This window comes from Hydra viridissima, unplaced genomic scaffold (assembly GCF_058129835.1).
Source record: "Hydra viridissima isolate aposymbiotic clone 2 unplaced genomic scaffold, HvirCarnegie_v1 scaffold_13, whole genome shotgun sequence".
Taxonomy (NCBI): Eukaryota; Metazoa; Cnidaria; class Hydrozoa; order Anthoathecata; family Hydridae; genus Hydra; species Hydra viridissima.
The window spans coordinates 6,176,956-6,189,533 of NW_028324312.1; the positions used below are offsets into that span (position 1 = coordinate 6,176,956).

Below are 12,578 nucleotides of genomic sequence, written 5' to 3' on the forward strand. Positions count from 1 at the left end.
CGGGTTAACTGTTAAAAAACATCAGACACTTGCCAGTCTGTAGCTGCCTAAATCGATATATAAATTCAATTTAACAAGTGCTTTTCAACATTTCGCTTTTTGGCTTTCAACGATTAATTAGACGAATAATAACCAACTTCTGCATCGTTCTTAAGATAAATCAAATTTTCCAAAGTTTTTTCAAATAAAAAACTCTTTGTGTAAAAAAAAATAATGCATAAATATAAACATTTAAAAGTTTATATTTATACATAATTTTGATAACTTAAAACTTGTTATAAAAAAATGAGTTTAACGGTTTTAATCGAATATCAATTTTGCGCAATTTTTTGAAGACAAGACAAGAACGTGTTAACGCAAATTTCTTTTTGAAATTTCCATGTTCCACATTTCTTACAAAATACTAGTTATGAGGTGGGAGGAGCAAGGATGAGAAACTTATTATCAAATTAAAGAAGACCAAAGTTCTAGCTAGTAACTCATTAAAATTTATGTTGTTCTGTTGGAAAATGGCTTTGCTTTATGTATCCTAAGGTCACTTTATAAGACTTTAGATCTAATAATTGAATTGTAGTTTAATTTCATTTCTTCGGATAGTAAAGGGCAAATGTTTTACATTACGTATTTTACAATTATTTTCATTCCTGCAAAATGAGTTTGAATAGGCGAGATTGAAAGAAAATAATTTTAAGATTTAGCTCTTCATATTTGGACTCCACTTCTTACAATAAAAGACACACAAATATAGGAAAAATTTCATCGAATTGAGTTACTGAGAAGCAGAAAGTACTGTGTAAATTGTTACAAAACTAATAATTATATGCTGTGTAAATTTTTGTGTAGCAGTTAACTCTTTGACACATTTTGTACCGCTTTCTTAGCTTTCACCATTTCGACGAGTTCCTAAAGACACAAATTTTTCGTTTTACCATTGCGGATAATAAATTACATCAGACACGCATACTGAAATATTAAAGTCTGAAAGATGTTTTACTTTGTATCTTTTCATACACTGTTTCTTCGATCGTGAAGGGATTAGGCTAGCGATTTTTTCCCATCTCTCAGGTGTGTTGGAGCCGTACGTCTTTAAAGCTTGCTCAAGCAACTAACATAAACAACGTAAACTAGATATTTACAGGTTGCACTTTAATGAAAAACTAAGAAAATAAGAAGATGCAATTAAGTTTTATTATAACACAACAAAACGTCCTAGCCGACCTTTTTTTTTACCATGTGCCTTGGGGCATTTGGCAACATCTAGACCTAAAGATCCAACGCATTTCACATAAACCTACTTAGCGCATTTCTTAAAACCAAGCCCGAAAAAAAATTTTTAATATCTATAAAAAAAAATATTTAAAGATTAATATTTTGCCAACAATTGAAATCAAATGTATCAAACAATTTTATCATCAAATTTAAAAAAAAAATTACAGAACGACGTTTAAAAAAACGCAAACAAACATCACCGTTTATAATTCCAATTTAGGCCACTAGATTCCTAAAATTTAATAGCAATTTTCCCAAGATGGAATTATTTTGATTTTATTTTCTTAATTCAGACTTATATCATATGAATAATTCAGGCTTATTCATATTCATACATTACAATCAACTTTACTATTTGTAAACTTCAGAAGAATTTTAACATTTAATCTCTATTTATTGTCAATTAAGGTTAAGTAAGTAAATTTTGGTCACAAACTTTCATATTTATTTAGGAATAAATTTTTTAGCTAATCTTAAAATATGAATTAAGTTTTTACTTTTGGAATTTTTAAACAAATTTTTTTTAAATATTGACTAACTTTCGAAACCTGTCGTTTGAAGGAGCAAAAAAATTGTTTCTTCGAGAGGCTTAAAAAAATTGTTTCTTCGAGAGGCTAAATATTTAGTTTTTCCAAGACGGATGGCGTTCCGAAGAAACAATTTTTTCCAAGACGGATGGCGTTCCGTTTTGGAAAGCATAGACGAGAAAGAGATGGCAATTACTGTTTCTCTCTCACTTATTCAAAAACAATTTGTAGAATGAAGAATCAAAACAAAACTTAACTTAGGTTTAAAGCATAAGATAAAAGTTTTAAAAATGCGTTGTTTTATCCGTGTTGTGTAACGCTCCCCTACGCGTACTTGGAATATTTTACGCGTACTTGAAATACTTTCGACGTTCATTTTAAATTCAACATTTAAAAGCGCTTTTGCTTTAAGATGCATCATTCTGCAAGCGTTTTGTTTTCGTTTTGGATGTGGCATTAAAAGGCTTTGCAATTAAGTTTTAAACTTCAACTAGATTAACATTAAATCTGGAAAAATGTCATTAAAAAAAAAATCTTTTAGGGTTTAGCAAGTAATACATCCCCAAACGTAATGTAATCATAACGCTTTGATTTTAAATGCCACAAGACACTAAGGTAGTTACCAATAATAAAAAAACTATGCAAATATTAAAAAATTATTAGTAATGCAGATATTGAAAGTGATTTTAGTAGCTTTAATTTTAGACAATTACTATTTAAACAGATAAAAGATTTAAAAATTGCTCTACTTTTAAAAAATTATTTAAAGAAGCAGTATCTTTTTAACAGCTTTTTCTCTATCTTAATTTTTTTATTCCTCTTATTTTATAAGCTTATAACGTTTTATGATTTGACAATACATTTCGTTTTTTAATTTATCAAAGTTGTTTTCAGTTAAACAAACAAAAATACCTTTTGCTCATCGGAACTCCATGGTGTTTCTTCTGCAGCAGTCAAAAGGAGAACTAAATGGTGATTGTTTTTTTTTTATATGATAAAATACAACTAAAAAACTCAAGTATTAAACAATTAAAAAAAAAAGTATATAACTATATAATTAAAAAAAAAAAATCAATTAATTGTTTTGAAAACTTAACTCACCATCACTTTTTGATGGCTCAGCACTTATTGCTGATGTCTGTTTCGCGTTTGTAGCTTTCTCTAAGTTTTGGTAAGCTAATTTGTTAACTTCATCTTTAAGCGCAGGATCTATGAACATAATAACATGAAGATAACATTTCACTTGTTAATAAATAAGTTACATTTAAATTTTTTCAATTAAGTTATATTTCCCAAAACATAACTTAATTGAAAAAATTTAAATGTAAATTAAAGTCATGACAATACAATCGATTGGGTTAAGTAAACTCTCAAAAGTTTACATTCATCATCTTTAAAATATTCATTTTTCAAATTCAGAAAACTTGAGAAGTTAATTTGTGCCAATTAGATTTTTGAAGCTTAGCAATAAGAGTAGCAATATTGAAGAATATGTCAAAAACTCCATGAAGGCATTTTTTATTATTATTATTTATTATCATTTTTATTATTTTTATTTATTATCATTATAATTTACCCATTGAACAAACACATTTTGGTCAGCAAAAAAATTGTTATTTGTGTGGCAAATTGCAATTTGAAAAAAATATTACATTTACATATATATAAATGTATATATTTTTTGCGAACATATGTAAAAGAGATGTATATATAATAAACACATTTCTTTTACGTACGTTCGCAAAAAATATACACACATATATGTATGTATCACATATTGATGAGATAGGAAAAACCTTACCAACTAATCAATAGTTAAATGGACAAACTCTGAACAAGTTAAAACAAATACTCCAATGTTTTTTACTGCTCAATCTGTGAACTGGGAAATTCTCCTTTGTAAAAGAAGAAATTTTGAAAAACACCAAACCTATCAGGTGAAAGCTCCCATAAACACTTGACTGTTTAAACCATTTTTGATTTTTTATAATTTTTAAGCCTATTTTTCTGTCTTCTACTCAATGCAGTGTAACTAATGGTAAATTGTTTTAACAATAGTTATGATGTCTATACATATTCTAATTATATATATTCTAATCACAACTTTGCTTACCAATTCCTTTGAAACTTTTAAATCGCTATAGCTAACAGAAAATTTTGCAAAAATACTATAAGTAACTGATATTATAAAAATAACTGACATCTTTTATGTGCACATTACTTTTCCACAGACATAAAACTTCAAAAAATGTAAACTTCAAAGGGTGTTGTCTTAAATAATTTTATCAGAGAACAATTTGTCAACAATTTGTTCTAGAAATACAGAACTTTGAATATATATACATATATATATACATATATATATATATATATATATATATATATATATATATATATATATTTTTAACAAAATATAAGTGTTTATTTGTATACAAAAAGCTTAAATAAATAAATCAACAGATTATATTTTTTACATTTTAAACATTGCATAAAATTATGTTAGATGAATAAGCAAACTGAATTAAAAAAAAAAAAAGAGCAACAGTATTTGTAAAAAACATTAAAAATTTAAGTACCCAGTTTCCGCAAGTTTTTTACTTTTGAAATAACTTGTTTAGATGTTTTTGGTTTAGTAGAACCAGAGTGCTCATTAATATACTCAGCAATCACATCCCACCTTGAACTTGTACCAACTGGAAAAAGGGTGGTAGCTTTTACTAAGAGTTGCTTTTCCAGTTCACTCCATACATTATCAGACAAAACATCAGAAGAACTAGGCTTAGCTGTTGATGCAATAGCTGCTTCTGTAAAGTGTGGAAAATTTTTGCTCAAAGTAATACAAACAAATTCATGGTAAAATAACGCTAATCTTGCCATAATTACATCTTTTCTCTATCTTGATATATTAAATTTAAAATGCTTTTTAGTGTCATTAGATCTAATTAAGTTAAATTCTCAAATAATGAAAACTCAGTTGTTTAATTAAAAGTTGTTTTCTTAATAAAATTCAATGACAAACCTTCTTGCTTTAGTCTTTCTTTCTTTTCATTCTGCAACCTCTCCAATATTTCTGTTGACTTAAAAGTAGTTAGAGTGTAAACTAGACTTTAAAAATATTTCTGTTGAATTTCAATATTTCTTCAAGGCAAAATTAAGAAATATAAAAGATAATGGTTTTTTAATTATTTAAAAAAGTGAAAACCTATAATTGAATAAATATTTTAGGAAATGCAAAAAACTGTTTTTTCTTTTCTTAGTTTTCGAGATATTTAATTTTAAATTTTGTCTCTTAACTTTTTTCCACCTGTTAGAGACTTGCATGATTTGAAAGATGCTCAGTCAAACTAACAAATTAAATACTTAAAGGTAGTAGTGAATTGAAATTTTTTTATTTAGAATTTCAATATTTCTCTTCACTTAAAAATACTAAAAAATCCAAATAAAGTATTATAAAAGTGTAGCAAAACAGTGTCATAGTTTGTGCTTTGGATTTTCTCAAAAGTATCATAATGATCCTCTGTCTGTTTAACAAATTTTAAATAAGTTGTTACAATCCAATGAACTTATGAAATTTGACAAACTGAAATCATGACATTTTTTTTACCTGTTTAAAATAAACTGTTTTTAAATGAGTTTTGTCTTCCTTTTCTGCTAACTCACGAAGTTCCTGCAAGCTAAAAGAGAAATCATTATCTTTTTTTACTGAGCGTGATCATTTATTTGATCCAAATTGCTCACTTACTTGAATCAATCTTGAACTTTTTAGATTTGAATCAATAAAGAAGTCTTTAAAGAGAAAATTACTTTATTAAAAACTCAAAATAATTCTAAAATATAAATATGATTTTAGAATTGTTTAAATTTCATAGATAAAGAAAAGTAAGCCATTTTTAATTTATACAGATAATACTCATCTGCAGACATGCCTGCCCAGTGAGAAATGTACAGAATTGGATTTAGAAATTATAATCTTTATTTTGTGTACTATTTTAATAAAACTCAAAACCAATCAGATTAAGAGTTAAGAGAAAGATAACATTTTAAATGGCATGAAAGTCCAAATGCTGGCACTTTTTTATCAGACAGGACAAAGGTTCAGGTATGAAAAGATAAAAAACTATCAAAGACATTGGTTAACAACATTCACTGGAATTATATATAGAAATTTGAATACTAAATTACTCTGGTATAGTTAAATTTTCCATGGATAACTCTAGTCTCTCCATTCCTTTAACTTCATCTTCATCAAGATTGAAATAATTTTCATTCTGTAAAATAAAACTTTACAGAAAAAAAAAATTTACTTTAATTCTTAAGAAGAAAGAAAACAACAACAAATAACTGAAGTTAAATATAAAGAATTTGCTATCAGTAAAGCCAATCAAATTTACAAAGGGATTATACTTGTTACCTTAATCACTTGTCTGATAATTTTTCGGTCCTTTGCAGCGGATTTTCTCAAACGATCTTTTTCTTTTTTTTCTTTCAGTGCCTGTCAATTGAACTTTTATTAAGTAAAAGAAGGTAAAAAAAAAAAAAAAAAGGAAGAACATAGAAGCTTTGTTTACTTGTTTGTTACTTTGTTTAAGCCAAAGAAAATTTGATTTGGTGTAAAATTTGATTAGTGTTCAAAGGTGAGTAGTAAAACTATAAAAATAAAATTAATATAATATAATAAATAAAATATAATAAAAATTACTTTTTCTTTAGCTTCTAACTCTGCTTTATCTTTTGATTTCTTTTCTTCTTCCAAAGCTAATTTTCGTTGCTACAAACAGGTTTTAAAGTAGAATTTTGTTGATTTTTTATCAAAGGACTTAGCATGTAAATAAGACACAGAATAATAACCTGTGGTAGATTTGCAAACAATTCTGATAAGTATCCTGTAATTTATTTTCCCAGGACTACAATCCTGAAAGACAGTCTTCCTCTTGATAGGATTATGCTTTCATTAACAATTAGCTCTTCTGTCAGTTATTACACATTCAAAACATTTGAGTTAAAATGTTCCAAAATGCTTTTACTTTGGTCAATTTTCCAACAGCAGTTACATCTTGATTATCTGAGACCTGCAGTGCTTGCCATATCAAACAAAATCTCTGCTTATTGTTTGAGGTAAAATGGAGGTTGAACAGCTTGGATCAGTTATAATTATCCTTGCTATCTTTTTGTGTTCTCCTCCTCATCAAAATCAGTCCTATAAGTTTTTTTTATTTCAGTAAACACTGTTTTTGTCAAGTTCCTTATTCTATTGCTCCTTGGAATATTTCCCATATTTTAATCATGATATTTATTAGATTCCTCCACAAAAATATAAAGAAATCATTCTCAACATATAATTTTACACAATTTATGTCATCTGACAAAAACTTTATTTGCGAGTCAACTAAAAGTTGTGTTCTTCTCATAGTGAAAATATCACTAATGTCTGAAAAACCATTAAATGAAAAATTATCTTTTTAGTCTATCTATATAATCTAAAACTAGTATGTTTTAACACTATAAAAAGATGCTTGCTGAATTCTACAGGCTGCTCTGTAAGGAGATTCATAGCAGCATTTTTACTGAAATATGACATCTCATCTTTTACCTCTAATAGAAAAATTTTACCTTTTTTTTTTTCATAAAACTTTTACTCAAATTTCATAGAACCCTATTAACTTGCAGTTAAAAATTTGCAATCAAACAGTTACTGAAATAGTATATTAAGTTTTTCTATGAACACACTGTACCAATAGCCGGTGCTCCTAATTATTTGTTTTGTTCATGACTATTCCCAGAGTCTGAAATATGATCTTTGAGATCTTGCAAATTTGTGATTTCATAAGTTTTTTTTTTTCTTTGAGTTTTTTTCTTTATCCCACAGAAAAACTTTGTTCAATAACAATAACCTTTGTTGAATAACAATTTTAAAAAAAGGATATAAAAAAAGGGTTGATTTATGTGCTAAAGTATTGAAACAATTTTAAAAAAAGGATATAAAAAAGGGTTGATTTATGTGCTAAAGTATTGAAACAATTTTATAGGACAAACCAGTTTGAAAATGATACTTGAGAAGCTATACAAGAAAAGTATGAAGCTGTTTAGAATGTTATTGGCCAAACCTATACATAGAATTTGTAAAATTAAGGTGCTTTGCAAAAATATTTATAAACAAATTACCCTTTCTTTTTCTTTTTCCATTAGTTCTTTTTGGGTTTTTTCTTCTAACTTTTTTAACCTCTTTTCTTCTTTATATTTTTTTAAACGAGGGTCATTTTGAAAAAGTACATCTAAAAATATAATCAGTTTAGGAGAATTTCGATAACAAAAAAAAAAAATGAAATTAGTTATCCTTTTTTTAGATATTTAAGAAAACTTTCTACTAAACTAGATTTTACACAGTAGATTCAACAGCTAAATAGAAAACATTTTAAATGAACTCAAAAACAATGCTAGGTAAACACCTTAATATTTTAGTGAGAACTTAAAACTAAATGAGCATAATGTTTCATAAAAAAAATACTCAAGAGCTACAAAAAGTTTAGTTACAACATGAACTTCAAGCTGCATTTTGTATATACTCATATTGCATACCTCATGGAAAACCTTAATGACATCGTTGATAAAAAAGGATTCTAACAAAATTTATAGCAAAATACATGGTGGATTGATTTTATAATAAATGATGGTGGATTATTATCAATCTCTGTAGTTCAATAAATTGATGTTCAAGAAAAATATTGTCAATAAATCCCACTCATTTTTATATCAAAAATTTAATTTGAACTTCACATTTTTGCTAACCTACTAACTTCCTTATTCTTGCTATTTCTTCCTTCTTTCTTTTTTGTCTCATTTTTTTGTTTTCTTGCTCCATCCAGCGTCGCTCTTCACGACTAAAAATATATTTTAAAAAAGTTCTGTTGTAAAATTGGTTAAGATGATTAAAAAATTTTTTTTTTTTTTAATTCATTAAAGATAAACCGAAAGTTTAGTAGAATCTGTTTGCCTTTCAGCTTTACTAGTATCTTCAGTATCAAGGTTTGAGAAGTTCCTCCAAGAATGAAAATCATACCTAAAAAAATTATAGTAATTGTATCAAAAAATATATAACTTTTACAAGAAAAAATGAGCAAAAAATACTTTTCAAGATTCTCACTGAATTAGATGCTTTCAACGTTCCCTTATCATAACTTTTTTATTAAATAAAGTTGATTGATAATTCTAAGACATCATTAAAAAAATAACACAGCCATTTAAAATGCTCACCAAATCAATCAATAAACTTAATTCTGTAAGGACATAGAGAAAACAAAAAACTTAAAAGAAACTTAAAAAGATAAAAGAGAAAACAAACCAGAAAGTATAAAATGCATTAACATCTTCTATACTGGTATTCATGTCACCAAGCAAAGGAACTGGCTGGTGACTGGACCACCTAATAAACCAATCATAACACAACTATATTTAATTATCAAATTGCATAGACACCAAATAAAATATTTACTTAATATTCACTTTAATAAAGAATAGCAAACATGTACATTATCAATGAAAATATTGTTTCAATTTCTTAAACACTTAGACCTACAATCTTAATATCAACTTAGTAGCGAAAAGAGTTATAGGAAATAATACTGATAACTGGTTTCACTTTATTACTATAATGAAACAATGAATCTGGAATCTACTGAAGAATTAAGTAAATTATGAGATTACGCAATAATAGAGCAATGTTCAAACAAAATATCAGTTAAAACCTTGCATTTAATTTCACACATTTTGAAAAAACCTCAAAAAAATCTTGTTTGGGTGAATAACTAGGAATTTCGTCTGGAAATTCTTCATCAACACTATCATAAGCTTGCCGATCCTCAACTGATGAAAGCACTTCATAAGCTTTAGTTATGCAAGTGAAATATTCATGCTCATTGATTTCTGGAGGCAAGACTTGTACATTATTTTTCTTTTTATCGGGATGGTGTCGAAGAACTTTTTTACGATCTAAAAAAAAAATTGATGAAATGAAAAATCATGAAAAAGTAATTAGTAAGTTTTGGTTAAAAATGCTATGAACTTTAGTTTAAAACAAACTTTTAAAAAAAAAAACTTAAATGAGTAATGTGTAAATATAAAAATTGAAAGAAAAAATTGTTCTGTTGTTTATTTATCTAAAGCAGGTAATTTGATTGGCTTAATATTTTTAAAATATCAATCTCTCCAGGCTTTCTAGATGTGATCATTGTCTGCAGCAAAATGACTCATGACAAAAGTAGAATGACAATAAAATGGCAGCTAAATGTCATTAAAAAGAATTCTATAAATTAAACAATTGTTTGTTGATTGGATTCATTTTTGATTTTTCCTTGTTAATTGGACTTTTTTTGTGGCAGTCTTTGTCACCAAATTGCTGGTGTTAATTTTGTTAACAGCAGTTTTTTTGATAATCATTTTATGACAGATATTTAGTCCAAAGGTAATTTTTTGAAAGTCATTCTACAGGCAGCTGCATTGTTGACAGTTGTTTTGGATTTTCAACAATGACAATCCAGTTGTTTTGTGGTAGCCAATTTTTGGTAACCCTGTTATTTTAGTTTGTTAGAAAAACATGAATTGGTAACAATGAAGGAATTTTCCTTAAATTAAAATAAGAAAGAGTCCAATATATGCAACTCAACAAATTAAATAAAGTTCTATTGTTAATAGGAAAGCTTAAATAAATTAATTTTAAATAAATAAACAAAAAGTATATAAATTAACTATGCATAATTAAGTTTTTAGTTTCTATCTTTCTTGAAATAATTTTTTATAAAAAAATGATAACTTTATTTTTAGCATATCAACTCTATTAATTCTGGATTTTAACTAACTCTAACTAATGTCACTGCTGCTATGCAGTTAGACATAGATACCAATGATGTTTTTTATGTTTATTGTTCTACAATACTTTAGGTATAACTAGAAAATAATAAACAAATTCTTACTCACAAGCTTTTTTTATATCATCTTCCGTTGCATCAAATCGAAGTTTCTCTAAACCAAGTACGCGATAATGATCTTGCTTCTAAATGTGAGACAAAATTCATTAACAGATAAGCCTATATTAATTTATAGAGCCATCAAAATTGATAAAAACCATGAAAAAATATATAAGTATTAAGTGGTTAAAATTGAAAATGTTACACCCTTTAAAGTAAAGGAAAAAATAACATGTTTAGTTTGAGCTACACTTAAAACAAAAACAAGTTTTCTATTAAATATACAACCCATTAATCGACCCATGAAAATTAAATCACATTAATCAACCTACGAAAAACAGGAATTTAGCAGTTGCATCCAAAAGTTTATTGAAAGATTATCTCAAGTGTTTTTATATTTATAAAAGAGTAAAGTTAGAGTTTCAAACTTGTTTAAAACTTTATGACTTAAAGTTGTTGTTTGTTTGTTTTTTATAGTTATAGCTTATGGTTTTCTTAAGGTTTAAATGTTTTTATATTTACTTTAAATTGAAGTAACAGGATAATTTAAAAACATTATAATGCAAACTCTTAATGTTACCTTCCATTCACTAGCATCAAGGCTCATTAGAAAAGCTTTATCATCCGCACTTAATTCCTCTTCTTCAAGACTATCTAAATCATCTTGCTGATCAACAACTTCTTCAATTATTGAAGCTGACTTTTCAGAGCGCTGTCTTTTCAAACAAGCTTCAAACCAGCGACCAACTGGTTCAAATGGAACAGATTTTAAACCTAAATTACAATTTTAAAAAACTGTTGATAAAATTTGTTTACAAATGATTAAGTGCATATAAAAAGCTACATAAAATTGAATACAAAGTGTTTTTTCAGAAAGATACTTAAAGAGATGTTAAGAGAATTGCATACTTGAGCATTTACAAAATACTTGAGTCTTGTCATTATCTTCAGCACAGGGAATAAGTATCATCTTAAAGTTTTTAACGTAACTATCAAACATATATATATATATATATATATATATATATATATATATATATATATATATATATATATATATATATATATATATACATATATATAATAATTATAATAATAATATTTATAATTACTATTATTATTTTATTATTGTTATTGTTATCATTATCATTATTATTGTCATTATTATTATTACTATCATTATTGTTATTGTTATTGTTATTATCATTATCTTTATCATTATCATTATCATTATCATTATCATTATCATTATTATTATTATTATTATTATTATTATTATTATTATTATTATTATTATTATTATTACTATTATTATTATTATTATTATTATTATTATTATTATTATAATTATTATTATTATTATTATTATTATTATTATTATTATTATTATTATTATTATTATTATTATTATTATTATTATTATTATTATTATTATTATTATTATTATTATTATTATTATTATTATTATTATTGTTATTATTATTATTATTTTATCAATATTATTGTTATTATAAATATTATCATTATTAATGAACTTTATATAGCCCCATATATATGTTAATATGTGAATTATTTTATATCAATTTTGTTTTTTTGCAAATTATTCTTTGTAAAGGTCTCACATGGAACAAACTACAGCGTGATTTTTCTTCACTTTATAAACATAATTTCTATTGGTCCGCAAAGTTCATATTTATGTCAAAAGTTATCTAAAATGCGATATTTTTTATTGTGGTTGTTAATTTTACATTTTTTATTTAACTTTAAAGATGACTTTTATCTTAACAAGATTAGTTTATTTTTTTTTTGTATTTTTTAAAAT

At 25.7% G+C, this 12,578-nt stretch overlaps 1 protein-coding gene across 1 annotated transcript; it reads right to left on the reverse strand.

Annotated features, from left to right (window-relative positions):
* Positions 1-685: 685 nt before the first annotated feature.
* On the reverse strand, positions 686-11,761 carry LOC145195308 (dnaJ homolog subfamily C member 2-like). Its single transcript, XM_090070140.1, has 18 exons — positions 11,666-11,761; positions 11,337-11,530; positions 10,767-10,842; positions 9,539-9,782; positions 9,136-9,216; positions 8,788-8,853; positions 8,583-8,674; positions 7,959-8,068; positions 6,496-6,564; positions 6,208-6,288; positions 5,979-6,064; positions 5,401-5,470; positions 4,816-4,873; positions 4,373-4,600; positions 2,898-3,005; positions 2,709-2,761; positions 995-1,105; positions 686-903 (listed from the first exon to the last, which is right to left on the reverse strand). The coding sequence occupies exons 1-18, from the start codon at positions 11,754-11,756 to the stop codon at positions 847-849; spliced, it is 1,875 nt and encodes a 624-aa protein (XP_089926266.1). The 5' UTR covers positions 11,757-11,761; the 3' UTR covers positions 686-846.
* Between the last annotated feature and the right edge of the window lie 817 nt (positions 11,762-12,578).

Coding starts and splice junctions, on each gene's coding strand:
- LOC145195308 (XM_090070140.1), bottom strand. CDS start 11,756: ATGTTTGATAGTTACGTTAAAAACTTTAAGATGATACTTATTCCCTGT. Junction 3,006..4,372: donor AAAAAACTTGCGGAAACTGG/GTACTTAAATTT, acceptor TTATGTTCATAG/ATCCTGCGCTTAAAGATGAA. Junction 904..994: donor AGTGTATGAAAAGATACAAA/GTAAAACATCTT, acceptor TTGTGTCTTTAG/GAACTCGTCGAAATGGTGAA.